Raw genomic sequence first — 17,570 nt, 5'->3', positions numbered from 1 at the left:
GGAACCGGGAGGCGAGACCAGGGCGGGGTGAAGCGCGTCCGGGCGAGGAGGACAAACGCAGGCAGCCGCGCAGGGGGCGCAGAGGGCAGCGGGCGGGCGGACGCGCGGCTAAGGAGCGCGCGGGACAGGGCTGACTAGCCTAGGGGCCGCCCGCCCGAGGGGGAGGAGGCTGTGCCGCCCTTGCTGCAGGTTCGCTGTCGAGCGCGCAGGAGGCAGGGACATGTATAGGGTGCGGTCTGCGCGGGGCCCCGAGCCCGGATCTCTTCCATTTCCCCTCTCACTCGACCCCGAGCTGCGCCGTAGACGGCAGCAGCTCCCGCTCTGCCCGAGCCGCCTGACCGCCGGGCCGGGGTGCTAACCGCGGGTCCCTCCAGCCCGCCGGCCCGGCCAGCCCAGCCCAGCCCGCCGGCCCGCAGCCCCGCCGCCCGCCGCCCCCCGCCGTCGCCGCGTTGCCAAAACAAACGGGCCGGCCTATTTATTGGCGGCCGGCGAGCCGGGCAGCTCAGAGTCGAGGCGCCGAGGGGGACAGCACGCCGCCACCAGCCAGGGCCCCGGGCCCCCGCCCCGCACCTGAGTCCCGCCGGCCTTGAGCCGCGCTGCGCTGCCCATGGCGCCCCCGCCTGGAGTCCCCAAGAGCCACCCAGACGCCTGAGCCCCCGAAGCTCTCCCAGCCACGCGCCCACCCATCAGCCCACCAGGCGCCGTCGCCTGCCGCTCTCCCGGGCTACCCGGCCATGTCTCCCGCCTGGCTCCGACCCCGACTACGGTTCTGTCTGCTCCTGCTGCTGCTGCTGCTGGTGTCGGCGGCGCGGGGTTGCGGGCCGGGCCGGGTAGTGGGCAGTCGCCGGAGGCCGCCTCGCAAACTCGTGCCGCTTGCCTACAAGCAGTTCAGCCCTAACGTGCCGGAGAAGACCCTGGGCGCCAGCGGGCGCTACGAAGGCAAGATCGCGCGCAGCTCGGAGCGCTTCAAGGAGCTCACCCCCAACTACAATCCCGATATCATCTTCAAGGACGAGGAGAACACGGGTGCTGACCGCCTTATGACCCAGGTGAGAGCGATCGGTCCTTCCAGCGCGCCATCGAAGCACCGCCACCTGCCCGGCACTATCCTCTTGCCTGGCACCTTTTCCCGACTGCCTGGCACGCCCCCTGGCACCTGCCCTCATGAATCCAGGGTGTCATTCTGCCCAAGACGGGCTGGCCAAGGGACCCCGCGGGAGTGCTGGCATCCCGGATCCCGCTCGGTGTCTTTGAGAGGAGTTCTCTGCTGCTGCCAAGCCCCACAGCTCAGCAGGTTGGCGGGCGCCTCTGCCCGCCGCTCAGGTCAGATCTGGCACTCGAAGGTACCTCGACCTGGCTGCCTCTTGAGCCTCCGGGGACCACGCCATCCCTCCTGGCCTAACATTTCTCACAGCCCAGCTCTGGTCATTTCAAAAGCCACTTGGCACCCCTAAGGCGGAGAAGCTCAGGACATCAGGGACCCCCGTGGCCTTTCCTCCCCATGTGCCACTTGGTTAGCTGCGCTGCCCTCTCCTGGAGCCCTGTCTTGGCTGGCTCTGGGATTAAGGAATAGCAGGGAAAAGTTGAGTTTGGAGGCAGAGGTAGGAAAGGGAACCAGCCGGGTAAGCCCACGTGTCTGTCGCGAGGGTTGAGCAGCGCGGTTGCGGTTAAAGGGTGGGGTACTGAAGCCTTCAGGCTCTGAGACCAAGCTTGGGGGAATCCTTGAGCTTGGTGGCGCGGACGAGAAGGATGGGGAGTAGGAGAAGGGATGCCTAGGAAGCAGAGATGACACTAACTTATCTCTCCACGCGCACGCGCGGAGCAGGACCCAACTCCGCCAGACAACAGGGTCGCACACTTCCTTCTCCGAAGCCTTGTTCGCCTTGGGAAAGACGTACGCCCCTTCCCGTTGGGGTCTACCGTCCCATTCCCTATGAATAGGCTGCCACTTTTCTAAATCTTTAGAGAAAGCAACTAAACCACGGCCTTCAGCATGCGCCCTGGCGCCGGGGCTGGCCAGCCGATGTCGGGGCCGAAGGTTGGCCGGTGGCCGGGCCGGGCTGGGCGCCGAGGAATGCAGATAAGGATCCGGGCCACAGGCTGGGCAATCATTGACAGTGAGCGCCCAGGCTCTGTACCAGAAGGAGGGGGTAGAGGGGACTAGTCGAACGAACGGGAGCTGGCTAGTAAGGCAGACAGACATACATGAGGTCTAAGGACTGTCAAGGGTCTAGAAGCAGCCCGTGGAGCTACCTCCCCTTACTGTGGGTTAGCACCCCCAAGCAGCCTGCGCAGTTGGGAGGACTGACTAAGCCTTGGATTATAGTCACTGTTGACTCCTGGGAGGCTAAGTCCAAGGGTCTGTGGGGCCCCGAGCTCAGTGGGGCAGAGGTAGGTTGATACTTGGCGGGCCTGGCACCTCACTTCAGCGGAGGGCCCCTTCCCCGCTTGTGAGAACTCCACCCCCTTTCCTCAGTCAACTGCAAGGTCCTTCGAGACCCTTGAAGAGGCAGCCACCACCGATGATCCTTGTCCCCAGGGCACAGCTCCACTCCCACACTGTTCAAGGAAGATTCTGAGGATTCCGGGCGGTTTCCTGAGATCAAAGGCTCGGGTTTTTCACGGGCCTCTTCCTAAATAGGGACAACGCACCCTAGTAGAGGTGTGAGAGCTCCCTGGTCCCTGGCGGGGGGGGGGGGGGGGAAGGGGGCACGACCTCTCTGTCCTAGTCAGATGGACAGGGTACTGGCTCTCTGCCTGTCGTATATCCAGCTAAGCGTGGGCAGACGTGGGCTCAAAAGAAGGCCCCGAGAGGAACGTTTCTGTGGCAGTTATTGGAGGGATCTAAGCAGACCTGGAATTTTCCTCCAACACACCCCCTGACCCACGCTGCTGGCCGGGTCTGCACCTGCCGTGCTGGCAAGGCTCAGTGTCTCGTGGCCTCAGCTCTGGGGCTGCGGTGACACCTACTGGGCACCTTTGGCCTTGCATGCCTAGCAGGTCAGCCCGCAGGCAGTCGAGTGTTACAATCCCTCCCCGCTGAACGCCCGCCTTGGTGCCTAGATAAAATGAGGACCTCGCCTCTGGAAAAGCATAGCTACACTGTGGCGAAACCAAACTAACCAGGGGAGAGGGAGCCAAGCGAAACTCCACTGACTGGAGAAGAGTCCCCTGAGGGTGCGTAACTCCATGCGCCTTCCAGATTTGTGGCGCCACTATGTGGCCTAGTTCCCTGGAGACTCCCGACTGTGGGAGAACACATTTAGAGTGCTCTATTCCTAAGGGAAAAGGGCAGAGGTCCTCCCAAGTTTTCCAAGTCTTTTGAGTGGTGTGGGAGAGTCGGCTGAAACTTCTGTTACCTGCACCTGGGTAGGGCTCCCTTCCCTAACTGCGAGCTCCTTCCCCTCCGCAGCGCTGCAAGGATCGTCTGAATTCGCTGGCTATCTCTGTCATGAACCAGTGGCCAGGTGTGAAGCTGCGGGTGACCGAAGGCTGGGATGAAGATGGTCATCACTCAGAGGAGTCTTTACACTATGAGGGCCGTGCGGTGGATATCACCACCTCAGACCGCGACCGAAATAAGTACGGACTGCTGGCACGCTTGGCAGTGGAGGCCGGCTTCGACTGGGTGTATTACGAGTCCAAGGCCCACGTGCATTGCTCTGTCAAGTCTGGTGAGCCGCTGCCGGGGGGCTGGACCCGGGGCCGGGGCCGCAGGGCATGGGCAGGCAGCGCAAGGCCCAGTAGGGCCAAGAAGGTGAAGATGGCCTCCAGGGGATGGAGGCGGGGAACCAAGGGAAGAGGATTTCGGAGGCGGCAGCAGCGCTCCCCGCCGCTGTTTTGGACTGCCTGCTCCTCTCATGTCCGGTAGTGCTATGGCAGGAGCCTAGAGAGACAGGGCTTATTCCCATGCCACTGAGTGCTGACGTGGTGGTTCACAGCCCAGAGACCGCCACAGGAAGTACAACAAGACAGAACAAGTTGAAGAGATGGAGGAAGACAGGCTGGCAGGCATCACGCCCCCCCCATCCAGGTCCATACAAAACAAGGCATAGTGGGGTTAGGGGCCAGAGTGTGTCCAGACATCAGTATGCCTGATCAGGAGATCAAAGGTTCAGAACCTACCACTCAGATGAGGTCAGGCCTCCCAGCGGGGCGCAGGCGTCCCCAACCTCTTCCCCAGAGCCCCAAAGCTGGAAAATTTGGGGTAAAAGCCCAAAATAAAGTGGACTCAATAAAGTGGATTTTCCCAGATTGGCCGCCTTGTTGATCGGAGCTGGCAGGCACTGGAGCCTTGTGCCTCATCCCCCGTCTCAACAGTGTCCTGTCTCTTACACTTAACCCACTCATGAAAGCTTCACATGGTTCTCCCGCGGGCCTCTGTTGGCTGCAGGCTCCACCCTCTACATGGGACCATACAGTAGTTGCACGCACAGACTGACACATAGATCTTTTTCGATGTTTTTGATCCACCTGGGTTCACAAGGGGTGATCCTACCAACACCCCCTGCCCACAACCTGACCCTTCCAACGGTGTGTGCTTACAATCACATCTCCCTTCATCTAAAACACTGACCTAGGGTCAGCTCCCCAAGTGGCCGCTTCTGCGCATGACTCCTGACCCCAGACAGTGTCCTCCATTCCGCCTTCTGATGTCCCTGTGTCCAGTCCCTGTAGAAGTAACCAGCACATGAACTGAAAATAACGATTGTTGTCCGTGCCATTAACTCTCCCCTGAGCGCTCACTCTGAGGGGTCTTAGGGGTTTGTTTTCCCCAAGGGCTGGCCTTGCTCTAACTTCTATAGACACAGATGGTCAGCTCTGTCATAGCGCTATACTTGGAAGGCCAGTCTGGGAGGGCCATTTCTTGGAAGTGTTTTATCAAGTGGCAGAACAGACTACCTAGACCTCTGCAAAGCTAAGCAACTTCCCATTTTCACAAGATGGCAGCTTTCCTGGGGTCAGGCTTAAGCAGACAATGGCTCTCCTGACCTCCAGCCTCTGGCTGCTTTACAGAGGAATATGAGCAGACAGAGATGCCACCTGGTGTTGGAGCCCCTGCCTGCGCCTCTCGTTGGCCAGGGTTTGGGCTGGGGAGAAGAGGGACAGATTATCATAATACGGGTTGGCGTGGGTCATCAGAAGCTGAGGTATAGTGATAAGGAGATTGTCTAAAAACAGAGCAGCCACCCCTGGGCAAGGGTGGCCAGGAGAGGGGCACTGTACCTGAGTAACACCTTCATGTCCCTTCTACCCACAGAGCATTCCGCTGCTGCCAAGACGGGTGGCTGCTTCCCTGCTGGAGCCCAGGTGCGCCTAGAGAATGGGGCGCGTGTGGCCCTGTCAGCTGTGAAGCCAGGAGACCGGGTGCTGGCCATGGGGGAGGATGGGAACCCCATCTTCAGTGACGTACTCATTTTCCTGGACCGTGAGCCAAACAGGCTGAGAGCTTTCCAGGTCATTGAGACCCAGGATCCCCCACGTCGGCTGGAACTCACGCCTGCGCACCTACTCTTCATTGCTGACAATCACACAGAACCAGCAGCCCATTTCCGGGCCACGTTTGCCAGCCACGTGCAGCCAGGCCAATACGTGCTGGTAGCTGGGGTGCCCGGCCTACAGCCTGCTCGGGTGGCGGCTGTCTCCACCCATGTGGCCATGGGGTCCTATGCGCCACTCACGAGGCATGGGACACTGGTGGTGGAGGATGTGGTGGCCTCCTGCTTTGCAGCTGTGGCCGACCACCACCTGGCTCAGCTGGCCTTCTGGCCCCTGCGACTGTTTCCCAGCTTGGCATGGGGCGGTTGGACCCCAAGTGAGGGGGTTCACTGGTACCCCCAGCTGCTCTACCGCCTGGGGCGTCTCTTGCTAGAAGAGAGCAGCTTCCATCCGCTGGGCATGTCTGGGGCAGGAAGTTGAAAGGACTCTAACCACTCCCCTCCTGGAACTGCTAAGCTGGATCCAAAGGCCTCCTCGCCAGGAAGGCTCTGACCCTGGAAGGCACCTGGCCTGAGGACGCTGGTCTCCATCCTCTGTCCAGAGCGGAGACACCATCGAGACCTGACTAGGTGGTGCTGGGCCCACACCCTTATCTCGGTGTAGTGGTAGAGCTGTGAACTGAGCTGACTGGGGATGGCTCTCTTTTCCCAGAGACCTTGAAACCCAGCGAGCCCAGGTGGCTCTTCACCTCCCACCTCCTTACAGGGGAGGACCCGTTCCATCTGCCTTTGGACTGCTTACGCCAGTGTTTCTTGGGGCCTGGGTTTGTGATGTCCCTGTTGGCAACTGGTCACAGTATGAAGAGAGTCTACCTGTCTGTAGGCTTACAACCTCAGTTAATGCTGCTAGATTCCCTAGGAGCCAGTGGGGAGTTGGCTGGACTCATTGCCTTCCAGAACTGAAAGACCACAGCCACCCTGGCCATCCTGAAACATGACCTTTATCTGAAGGCCACACTCCTCCAGACACGTCCCCAGAGTCTCTGTTCCAGGTCGTGTTACCCTAGTGCCTAGGACTGGGGGAGGAGCCTGGGTACCCTTGCCATCCCTGCCCAGGCTAGTCTCCCTCTTCTGCTGAACCCCAACCCCCAACCCCTCCTCCAGTCTGTCTCCCTCGCCTTATTTATTTGTACGGAGGGGAAACCCATGGGAGAATTTTGGGAATGTTTTGGTCTTTCCTTTCTTTTGTAATAAAAATTATTTAAGTTGTTAGAGCCATGGAATCCAGGATTCTGAGTGGAGCCAGTATATGGTTAGGTGCAGTCCTGCATGGGTCTAGGAGCCTCCTTTAAGGGCAAACCTCAGAGCTCCTAACCTCACTCCAAGCCCTTTTTAATTTGACAGATGAGTCTGGGCGAGGGCTTGCTTACTGTTTTCCCTAAACATGGCTGTGCCAGAGACACAACAGAGGAAACTAACGTGTGGCCTTGTCACGCCCCCAGAACCATGATACTGTGTCCTAGTGAAAGTGGCCCTCCTGTTTGTCCTAAACCTTCTCAAGGAGGGCCCGTCTTTTAAACTCGTTTCTATCGGTAATGGACTGAAAAGATTCTATGGGATTCTGACTACTTGGACAAGTCAGAGGTCCCTAAACCAGCGGTTGTCAACCATCGGGGTTACCTGGGCAGCTTGTGTAAAGGATGCTATTGACTTCCAGGCTTCTGTCTTCATAGCTCCAATGTGAGGCCCAGGAATTAATTTTTAAATATCTCACACGTGGCGAATGGTCTGTGGATGCCGGTTAATCTCCTGTCACCAGGAGAAAATACTTGAGAAAAAAAAACAAACAAGAGAAATGGTTTATTTTGTCTCACGGTCTCTAAGGTTTCATTTCCTGGCCAGCTCCACTGCTCCTTTCATGACATCTGGGAAACAGAGACAGAGAGAGCAGAAGGTCTAGGGTCAAGTCCCACCCTTGGAGAACCCACCCACCAGTGACTTCCTTCCTTCATCCAGGTCCCACCTTCTCACAGCCTGTTCAGGAACGAGCTCATCACTGAAGGAAAATGTTAGTGCCGCTACTAAGCTTTCATGGGGGGACATTTCATATCCCAAACCACACCACCGCACGGAAGTGCTGCAGTGTCTACTGCAGTGTCTGGAGAAGGCTCAGTTTATTGCCAAAACAGAAAAGCACCCCTCATTTTCAGATAACATAAGGCAGATTTTCCTGCCCAAGCCAGGTCAACTGAGGAGAAGTAGGCAGTGATACTCAGGTAACAGCAAGGAAATTGGAAAACAAGACAACACAAAGCGGTTTTCCAAAGCTGAACAGGGTGTCACTTGCCCATAAACCCAGCTCCTGGGAGGCTGAGGCAGAAGGATTGTGAATCAGAAGTCAATCTGGGCTATGTTCTGAGACCTTGTTTGAAAACAAAACAAATAAACATCTTTAGCTGGTCATGGTGGCACAAGCCCATAATTCTAGCACCCAGGAGACAAAAACAAGAAGATTGTTAGGAGTTCCAGGCCAGGCAGGGCTACATAGGACCTTGACACAAAATAAACAAGCAAGCAAATCAATAAGTTTGCCCTGGGGGTCAGGGTCATAGGTTCCCACAGACAGCCATCTGATGAAGACTCTAGACTTTACCCGTGTGGCCTATTTATTGCTTATAACAACCCGTGTGGTGTGTATGCTAATGTCGCCATTTTCCAAATCATAGCACACTGGAGGTGACACCACAAGGGGCAGAAGCAAGACTTGTATCCGTCTAGTTTGTCCCTCAGGCCATCACGGCCATAGGCTTTCTTATCCTGGGGTGAACTTGTGACCACTCCGGAAGGCCACTCCTAGCATCCCAGGCCTGGGAGTCTCTAGAACAAACCCATCTCTTCAGGCCAAAAGATTCACAGTTCTTGTAGAATGAGAAATATGAGGTGGCAGTTATGATGTCCTTGTCCATTTTCTTTCCCACTCTTTCCTGGTACTTTCTATCTGGTAGATCAGGCTACAAAGACATTTGGAGAACATGAATACATAAAGTAGGCAGCTCTCCAGGCCATGGAGGACAGAAAGAGAAGGGAAGGGGAAGGCAGAGGCGGGGGGGGCATAGGTCAGGGAGCAGGGGAGAAAACAAACATAAAAAATTAAAATAATAGCTGGGCAGTGGTGGCGCACGCCTTTAATCCCAGCACTCAGGAGGCAGAGGCAGGCGGATCTCTGTGAGTTTGAGGCCAGCCTGGTCTACAAAACTAATTCTGGGACAGGCCCCAAAGTTGCATAGAAATCTTGCCTCGAAAAGTCAAATTAATGAATTAATTAATAGTAATGGTGATGGTGATGATTACCAAGGTAACAGGAGTCAGTGGGGAAAGGCCTAGAGTCAACGAAAAGGGCCTGGAGAGCCGAAAGCAGGGAGGGACTCATGATAGGAGTTTCCAAAAGTTTCTCTGGCTTCCGTATGGAAGAGACACTAGCAGAGACAGCGCGGAAGCAGGGAGTCCACTAACTCGCAGAAGGGAGGTGACCTGGACTGGGGAAGTGGCCATGGGGCTAGAAAAACGATGACGGAATAGATATTCAAGCAACAAAACCAAAGACTGAAGCCAAGACTAGGTAGGTCATGGTGGTCCAAAAAGGACCAGAGTTAAGTTGGGGGCTCGTCAGCACAGGCTTCACCTCTCCCACCTACAAGTTCCATTTGGCCTCAGTGGCCACCCCGAAAGGGTTTTCAGGGCATTCTCAAACAGATGTCCTGTCTCCTTGCTGCCGAAAGCTGGATTCCTGGGTACATGAGGCCCTCCTCGACACTGAGGCTCCTACTCTCTCTGCCTGTATTTCCACTCCATCTTACTTCACCTGGTATCACTGTGTGAGAGATGGTGAAGAAGAGCCATTTTCTTCTCATGGTTCCTGGGGTCGGGCATCCACTATCAAGGTGTTGGCATCTTGGGGTCGGGGGCTTCCGTTGCTGTGCCGTCTGAGGGCATAATGCTAAGAGCGCTAGACAAAGCGGGGAAAGAAAACACTTCATCTCGTGGGGATTCACTTGGCAATGGTTAACCCATCTCCAGGATACTGGTATTTATTTATGCACGCACAGGAGTGGAGCCCTCCCAATCTTATCACTTTTACAGGTCCTATCTCTCGATGCAGATATGCTGAGAGTTATTTTATAACACATGAATTTTGAAATCAAACCAGGGCACTCTCATACCACATTGAGAGTGCATGGAGAAGGCACTCGGGTTATCCCTCTGTTCCCAGGTTTCAAGTCCACATGTCCCCGGGGGAGACCTGGAGATAGTGAGATCTGGAATATCGGGGTTCAGAAAACAAAACCAGATGACTTCCTAGGTGTTGGGTCTCTAGAGCTGCCTGGGGAGACTACCCTCAGTGAGAGAGGCCCAGTGCAATTAGGTACCCACTCCTGTCTGTGCTGGGGTCTCTGAATGTACCCAGCCCAAGCCAGTCCTGCAGCCTCCTCCCTTGTTTCAAAATCGTCCTGGGTGTGGCTCATTGGAAGCCAAGTGGGTCTCTCTCCTCTCTTCTTGCACAAATGGAAGACTTTTGTTAGCGGGTAGACCCTGTGCTGGTCAGAGCGGAGACCAAGCAATGGCTCTTTAGGTGGTGATCTAGCGCTGTGGAAACAGAAATAGGCCCACTCCGTTAAAAATACATAATGCTGGGCCTTTATGGCCCTACAGTACTTGGGCAAAGGTAGGTGACCGGCTCATCAGGAGCTAGTGTGTGGAAGGGAGGTTCAAGGCACCCTCAGGGGCTGAGGGAAGTGACAGCCGGCGCTAAAGGGAGACTAGTATGTGGGCTGGGAACTGGGAACTGTGGCAGGGCTAACAGCCTTTGTGAATGTTCAGCCCAGCTTCCCAAAGAGCACTGATTTTCCCTGTAAGGGAGAACACAAGCCCTATTTCTCACTCCAGAGGGTGCCCCTGTCCAGATAAACCTCTCAGGGGTGACAGCTCCCACCACCCCATGCCCTCTGGCCTCTGGATGACTGCACCTGCTGGGGCTCAGCCCCACATCCCACACCCCAATCAGCTTCTCAAAGCCTCTTTGTTTCTCAGGCTGAACCTGGCCAGCCCGGATCTGATAAGGGCCTCTTTGGGTAGATAGCAGCCCAGCCCCGTGTGCTGCGCTGCTTTGAGCCACACCCACTGCCTCGCACGCACGTACACATGCAGCTTACTCAGGATGGGCAGAGGCACGGGGACCTTTCTGTCCGAGCCAGGGTGTGTTTGTCCTCTGGTGTGGTCCTACCTGCAGCCCCTTTATAAACACCTCTGTCATCCCACAGGGAGACAGAATAGGAGAATTAGTATACCCGTTTCAGAGACGAATAAAATTAGGTTCCCAAAGCAAAAGCACCTTGCTTGTGTTCACTTCTTCCAATCAGGAACTCTTCCCAAAGGTTAAGTGTGCTAGACGTGCTATTCACATCCCTACTTCCAGCCCTAAACACCAAGTGAGGATATTGCTACTTCTTCCTTTGCACATGAAGAAACGAAGGCCCAGAGAGGTGAAGTTGTTTTCCCAAATGCAATAGCAGAGCCGAGATCAGAGGCTTCCTTCAGTAGAAAGCTAGGGAGGTGGGCTGATGCATCCATCTTAGGGGTAGTAAAAGAAGGTACTCCTAGTCACAAACTAAAGGACCTGATGAGTCCAGGAGTGGCCATAACCCTGTTAGAGAAAGATGGCCCTGGAGGAGGAATGCCTTAGTGCTGTGGGGGAACCCAGGATAAGGTATGGGGTGCTGAAAATACATTCACAAGTTCTTTGCTCTTCCCCCTCCTCAGGAAAGGCAGGGCTGGTCTGAAGCTGAGTAACTTCTAACAAGGAAGAAATGACTGTGCAGCTTCTTTCTAGTTCTTCCTAGATCTGGGTGTTCGGTTCATGGCCTAACAAAGCTCTTCACCAACAGACTGCAGCAACCGTCCGCCATGGGAGTGTGTCATCGGGGACATCATTCTAATGTGGTTCCGGGCATTGAACTCAGATTGCCAGATTTGTACAGCAAGTGTTTTACCCACTGAGCAATCTTGCCCATCCAGTTCCAGTTTGAATCAATCTCTCTCTCTCTCTCTCTCTCTCTCTCTCTCTCTCTCTAAGGTAGGGTTTGTCTGTATAATCCTGACTGTCCTAAACTCAATCTGCAGACAAGGATGGCCTTAAACTCACAGAGATCCACCTGCTTCTGCATCCCAAGTGCTGGGATTAAAAGCATGCCCCATCACCATATAGATAAAATCATAACTTTATACTGGAAAATTCTGGCAAACACCACTTTAACAAAGAGATCAAGGTTAACAGCACCAGTAACGCAAACTGGCATGGTTAAAAAAAAAATCTAATGAAGGCAAAATCTTGTGGACCAATCACAAGTGAGCTCTTTCCCCATCTTGGCCCAAGAGGACTTTCACGTTCAAAGGAAGCCAGCTGTCCTGTCTTTATTGCAGCACGAAGTCCCTCAAATCCAAGGTCTCCATTCATTGATCCTCATCATTGGCAGAGGGCCTGTCACATTTAGCTTCTCCCTTTTCGCCCACAGGGTCTTCTCCCGGCCCTCCCGTTCCACGCTTACTTGAGGCACCAGCACCACGGACAGCTCCAGCAGTCCTGGCCACCCCCCTTCCTCTTTCCTTCTGCTTCCTAGCTTCTCTTTCCTAACTCCAAGTCCCCAAAGCATAAAATGAACTGAAGAAGGGTATCCTTAGGAGGATGGTAGAGTGGAGTGTTTAGGAAGGAGCCTGGACTCATCAAACTAAATATGAATTCAATCCCATCACTTAGATTTGAGGAACTTCATGTTGAAATAAAGTCCTGGGTGTACAGTTGCTGGTAGGGCAAGAATTTGTGCCCAAGACTGAGTTGAAACTAGTATAGTAGAGCTTTTCTGGCCATTGACTGAACTCCCCACCAAGCTTGGCCTCCCTGTCTTCCTCCCACATGCCAAGACTCTCTCCCATGGCCCAAGAATTAAAGGGTCAAGACCTGGCACCATGTGGGCTGGAGGACACTGTTCTGGCTAAAGACAGTGCTTCTTCTGTGAAATACAGTGCCTACACCTTACCACGTGTTAAGCGTTTTGAATACAGCTCCCACTTGTTCCAGTTTTACAGGTGAGCAAAGAGAGGCTTTACAATCTGTCTGACATTGTTGAAAGACGGAGCCAGCCAAGCAGTGGTGGTGCGTGCCTTTATTCCAAGTAACAGAGGCAGGTGCTTCTCTCTGTGTTCAAGGCCAGCTTAGTCTACAGAGTGAGATTCTGGACAACCAGGAGAAACCCTGTTTCAAAAACAAACAAATAAACAGGCAAAAACCAACCAAACAAGAAAACCCCCAAAAATCAAAGAGAAAGGTGGAACCAGGACTTGAGCTTAATTTTTTCTTTTTCTTTTTCTTTTCTTTGGGGGTGGGGATTCATGATAGGGTTTCTCTGTAGATTTGGAGCCTGTCCTGGAACTTGCTCTGTAGACCAGGCTGGCCTTGAACTCACAGAGATCTGCCTGCCTCTATCTCCCTAGTTTTGGGATTAAAGGTGTATGCCACCACTGCCTGGAGAGTTTAAAGATGAAGGATTGGAGAGATAACCCAGCATTTAAGAGAACTGGCTGCTCTTTCAGATGTCCTGAGTTCAATTCCCGGCAACCACATGGTGACTTATAACCATCTGAAATGAGACCTGGCACCTCTTCTGGCTTGTAGGCATACATGCAGACAGAACACTGTACACATAATAAATAAATAAATAAATATTTTTTAAAAAATTAAGATTAAATATTATGGGATTGATTTTTTTGCCCCTGTTCCTTTACTCTTGGCTATGTGACTTTCTACTCTGTGGCAGTCTAAAGGACAGGTGAGGGACAAAGCTGTCTAGGAGGTGATGAGGTCTGCCTAGGAAAGCCAGAAACCCTCAGTTAGTCCTAAACAGGTTGAAACTCTTTCTTTTGGATTCTCTTATCATATGACAGATGTAATGGTTAATCCTCATTGTCAGCTTGACTGATTCCTCTAGGAGACACGCCTCTGGGCATGTCTATGAGGGTGTTTACAGAGAGATTAACTGAGTAGGAGAGACTCACCCTGAATGTGGGTGGCATCGTCCCAGGAGCTGGAGTTCCAGCCTGGATAAAAGGGGGGAAGAAGAAGCCCAGGAGAGTATAACGCTAGCATGATATTTTTTTCTTTGCTTCCTGATGTGCCAAGCTGTGAGGAGTCCCAGACACATGCCCCCTGCCATGAACTCTGCCCTGTTCCCTGCCATTCTGCAGCACACCATCTCAAACCTTGAGCCCAAACAAATCCTTCCTCCTTTAAGTCCTGTCTATTAGGTGTTTTGTCACAATGGTGAGAAATGTAACTAATACATTAGCCTCCAACCCCTCCCCCCCCGGCTTTGGAACAGCAGCTCTTTCATCTGTAAGTGCTGGGTGGACTTGTCCACCGGTCAGCAGCGCATCTCCCGGCACTTAGGTACCCGTGTTTGGCTTTGCCTACCTCAGCACAGCAAAACAGCCTGTGTCCTAAAGAAACAAAGGAGTGAGATGTGGAAAGGAGAAAATGCACTGCAGAGAAACCGAGGCTGGTAGAGAGGAAAGGTGAGGCCAGGCATGGTGGTGCACGCCTTTAATTCCAGCACTCAGGAGGCAGAGGTAGGTGGATCTCTGTGGGTTCAAGGCCAGCCTGGTCTACAAAATGAGTTCCATGACAGCCATAGAGAAACCCTGTCTTGAAAAAAATGAAAATATAAACAAAAAAAGAAAGAGAGAAAGAGAAAAGGAAAGGAAAGAAGGAGGAAGGAAGGAAGGAAGGAAGAGAAAGAGAGAGAGCTTGTGCAGAGAGCTGGGTGGATTATTTATGGAGATCAGAGGGGTGGGAAGAAAGTGTTTATTCATTGTTTTCACATACTGAATCAATCTTCACACTGTGCTTTGAAAGTTAATCAACAAGGTCTTTGTGTCAAATGCCTAGAACCCTGAAGACTGATGCAGCGGTAAGCCAGGTCTACAAAACAAGAACCTGTTTCTACAAACGAAAGAGAAAAAAAAAATTATCCACAACAAATAGATAAGGAAATTGAGGCTTGGAGAGACCATGTGACTTTTTTCAAAGCTTTACAACCAGAAAATAACAAAGGTTAATCCCAGGCCTGTCTGATTTTGCAGTCCAGAATCTTCTCTATTCCAGGAGGAGGTGGTTAGAAGACACTTGGGAAGCAAGCTTAGCATATGGATATTCTGCACGCAGTGAAGTCGAACTTACTAAATGTGCTTTGACCCCCAACCCCAGGCTTCAGACAAAGATTTCAGGTCTCCCATGCATTCTTTTTCCAACATTTTGGTCCTTATCGGCTTCCTGAATCATCATTCCCTCTCATTCACAGCCTTGAAACAAACAGAACCTGTGTCTGGGGGCTGGGGAGTGCATGACCCCTGGGATCCTGCACCTATTATCTTCCAGAGACTCTGAGCTCCGAGAAGGGGACTTCCAAGACAAGTCCAGCTTCCGCTTTCCTCCACTCACACCCAGAGCCCAACCATACCTTTCCAGGTTATTCACCTTGCTGAGCAAAGTCCAGTAGGCGGGGACCTCTCCTTGGGAGTCCCCACATCAGTTGAGGTCACTCTGCAGAGCTTCCAGGAGGCAGTTAAAATTCCACAGAAACACAAGCCACAGGGCCTCTATGTCCTTTCTTCATCCCAGCTCAGAATTCACCAAGTTATAAACAGACAGGATTCTGGGAAGAAGTGTCTCATGGATGGAAACTGAAGGACACATAGCTTGGAAGACGTCTGGCTTCATCACCAGCTTTTCCTTATTGGGGTCCCTAAGGTCCCCACCAAATCCTGCTTCAAGGGTCAGTGCTCTTGATTTCTTTCTGGCTTAAGTATGAAAAGGTCCCCCCCCCTTTTTTTGATCCATAAAGTCCAGCTGAGTCAGGTTGATTAAAAAAGAACTTGAGGAAAAACAAAAAAGAAATCATTATAAGAACTCCAAACAGCGTCAACGTTACCACGTCCAAAGTACAGGCGTTTTATTCTGAGAGTCCCATTAAAGCCAGTGAAACACTCACTGAGTTCCACATTCCAAGAAAACCCCAGGTTTCATCGGACTGGCAGACTTACCTGACCTCCTGGCCTGCCCTTCCAGCACTCCGCTCTCCTCTGGTCATGTGATCTCCCACACTCAGGTCACTTTGCCACTCCAGTTCCTCTTCCACCTTACATAACCGAAGCCCCATCCTCCACGCAGGTTTATTTTCTGGGTTTGCCCCCAGCTGTCTAGGCTCTCTCTCTCTCTATAACTATACCACACCCTTTTCATTCTGAGAAGAAGTGGGTTCACTGTTCAGGCAGTAAAACATGTTTAATTGCCAAAGAATGAACTTTGAGATTCTCAGCTTTGTCTACGGAGTCTTCACCCAGTAAGACCTTTCTCCCAGCATACGCACCAACCATGCTCCCAAAAACCCCTACTCTGTGTAAGAATGTCTTCATACATTAACTTTTGTCTCTCTTCACACGAGTTAATTCTCCTTGATCTTGGACCAGAAGACACCCTGGAAGAAAATGCCCAAGACAGAAAGAAGTTACCAGGAGCTGTTTTCAACCAAACAGTTGTGGTCATAGGAAATGATGCCCCCTGTGAGCAACAATGTCTACCCTGAGAGATTAGGAAAGACTCCCATTCAGGTACTGAGCCCAACAATAACATCCGAATATGGATGTCGACTAAAGTAATGATTGCCAGGACGTCCTGAAAACCAGAACCACTTTTACTTTGCCGGGATTGGAAGATCACAGTAGCTACTGCAGCAGGGAAAGTCTGGGAATCAAGACTGAACATTAGGGAGATTAAATTTGGGCAGCAATGAGTCTGGGTGTAACTTAGTGATACGCAAAGATTTAATTGATACCCATCACCGAAAAAGAGGAGAAGGGAAGGAAGAAAAATAGAAAAGAAGAAAAAGAAAAGAAAAAAGAAAAAGATGAAAAGGGGGAAGAAAAGAAAAAAAGGAAAATAAAGAAAAGAAATGAAAAGGGAAAAAAAAGTGCGCTCGTTTGCTTTCTCTGAACCTTGACTCTTTTGGGTTGCCGTTGTTGCCCTGGGATACCAGGAGACGCTGTGTCCCTAGCGTCCTGTCTCTATGGAGATGCCAGCATGGCGGCAGCGTGAGTTCTGAACGTTGGAGCTCAGCAGAGAGAAGTAAGTGTAAAGGAATGTATCTGTACCGAGACTCCCTTCTCCGGGAAATCTCGGCGGGTCTTTAGAAAGCCTTTTCGTTATGGGCGAGATTTATTAGACGCGGGATCAGGGAGCCCTGGAGAAACCCTCTAAGTACATTTCGTTTCCTTCGTTTTGCCCATTTCTTCCCGAACTATACTTGGCAACACTTACCCTTCCATCCCCGTTTTTCCGCCGGTCATTTTGAAAAATTTTAAGATCGGAAATTAAGAAAATAAAAGGAGCTGGTAATATTCCCCCCCACACACTTTGAAACTAGAAATTTGGTTTAAAACAAAAGCAAAAATGCAAAACAACAAAATCCCCACAACTGCACCGTCTTTTCACTGCGAAATGTTGGAAATGACCTCATTTGTCCCCAGTAGGCTCCGCGCTCACTCCCCGGAGCCCGGGCTGGACCACTTTTCTACCCTATTTCCGTTCATCTCTTCTCTAGCCTTTCAGAGATAGATTGGTGTGTTGTTGTGCAGGGACTTTCAGAGAGTTGAGGCAGGCACTGTCTGTTGACTCTCCTGAGGCTTGAGAGATCAGGAAATGGGATGACAGAAAAGTAACACCCAGCTCCCCACACCCAGCTTGCATTTCTTGGACAGTTGGAGACAGGAACTTCTTTGCTTTGTCCCATGTCTAGCAGAGTGCTGGCTGTGTAGTAAGCGTTCATAAATGCTCTGTGAATGAATGGGATGAAGGCAGGGACAGAGATTGTTCCCCCAGCTGCTGGGGGAATCCTCTATGAACACATGAGTCAACAGAGACTTTCTGGTGTGTCTACAGGAAGTGTGTAAACTCTCAAAGGTGATCATGAGATTGTTGAATCTGAATACATTATAGCGCGAGGCACTTAACCACCAGCTTGAAGAGGG

The 17,570-nt window shown here is 52.3% G+C and overlaps 2 protein-coding genes across 2 annotated transcripts in view; both read left to right on the top strand.

Moving 5' to 3' along the window:
• The first annotated feature begins 298 nt into the window (after positions 1 to 298).
• Ihh (Indian hedgehog signaling molecule) lies at positions 299 to 7,065 on the top strand. The gene is made up of 3 exons (XM_075951297.1): positions 299 to 1,049; positions 3,413 to 3,674; positions 5,261 to 7,065. The coding sequence occupies exons 1-3, from the start codon at positions 735 to 737 to the stop codon at positions 5,917 to 5,919; spliced, it is 1,236 nt and encodes a 411-aa protein (XP_075807412.1). The 5' UTR covers positions 299 to 734; the 3' UTR covers positions 5,920 to 7,065.
• A 9,538-nt stretch (positions 7,066 to 16,603) lies between these two features.
• Cfap65 (cilia and flagella associated protein 65) overlaps positions 16,604 to 17,570 on the top strand; it is a 33,931-nt gene continuing 32,964 nt past the window's right edge. The window contains exon 1 of the mRNA XM_075951365.1: positions 16,604 to 16,668. The gene's annotated coding sequence lies outside the window, so the exon portion shown is untranslated. The remainder of the gene's footprint in view (positions 16,669 to 17,570) is intronic.

The sequence above is a fragment of the Microtus pennsylvanicus genome, chromosome 17, assembly GCF_037038515.1.
Source record: "Microtus pennsylvanicus isolate mMicPen1 chromosome 17, mMicPen1.hap1, whole genome shotgun sequence".
Classification (NCBI taxonomy): domain Eukaryota; kingdom Metazoa; phylum Chordata; class Mammalia; order Rodentia; family Cricetidae; genus Microtus; species Microtus pennsylvanicus.
The sequence above is the reverse complement of the archived record's forward strand: the minus strand, read 5'-3'. Positions and strand labels throughout refer to the sequence as shown.

Coding starts and splice junctions, on each gene's coding strand:
- Ihh (XM_075951297.1), top strand. CDS start 735: ATGTCTCCCGCCTGGCTCCGACCCCGACTACGGTTCTGTCTGCTCCTG. Junction 1,050..3,412: donor CTGACCGCCTTATGACCCAG/GTGAGAGCGATC, acceptor TCCCCTCCGCAG/CGCTGCAAGGATCGTCTGAA. Junction 3,675..5,260: donor GCATTGCTCTGTCAAGTCTG/GTGAGCCGCTGC, acceptor TTCTACCCACAG/AGCATTCCGCTGCTGCCAAG.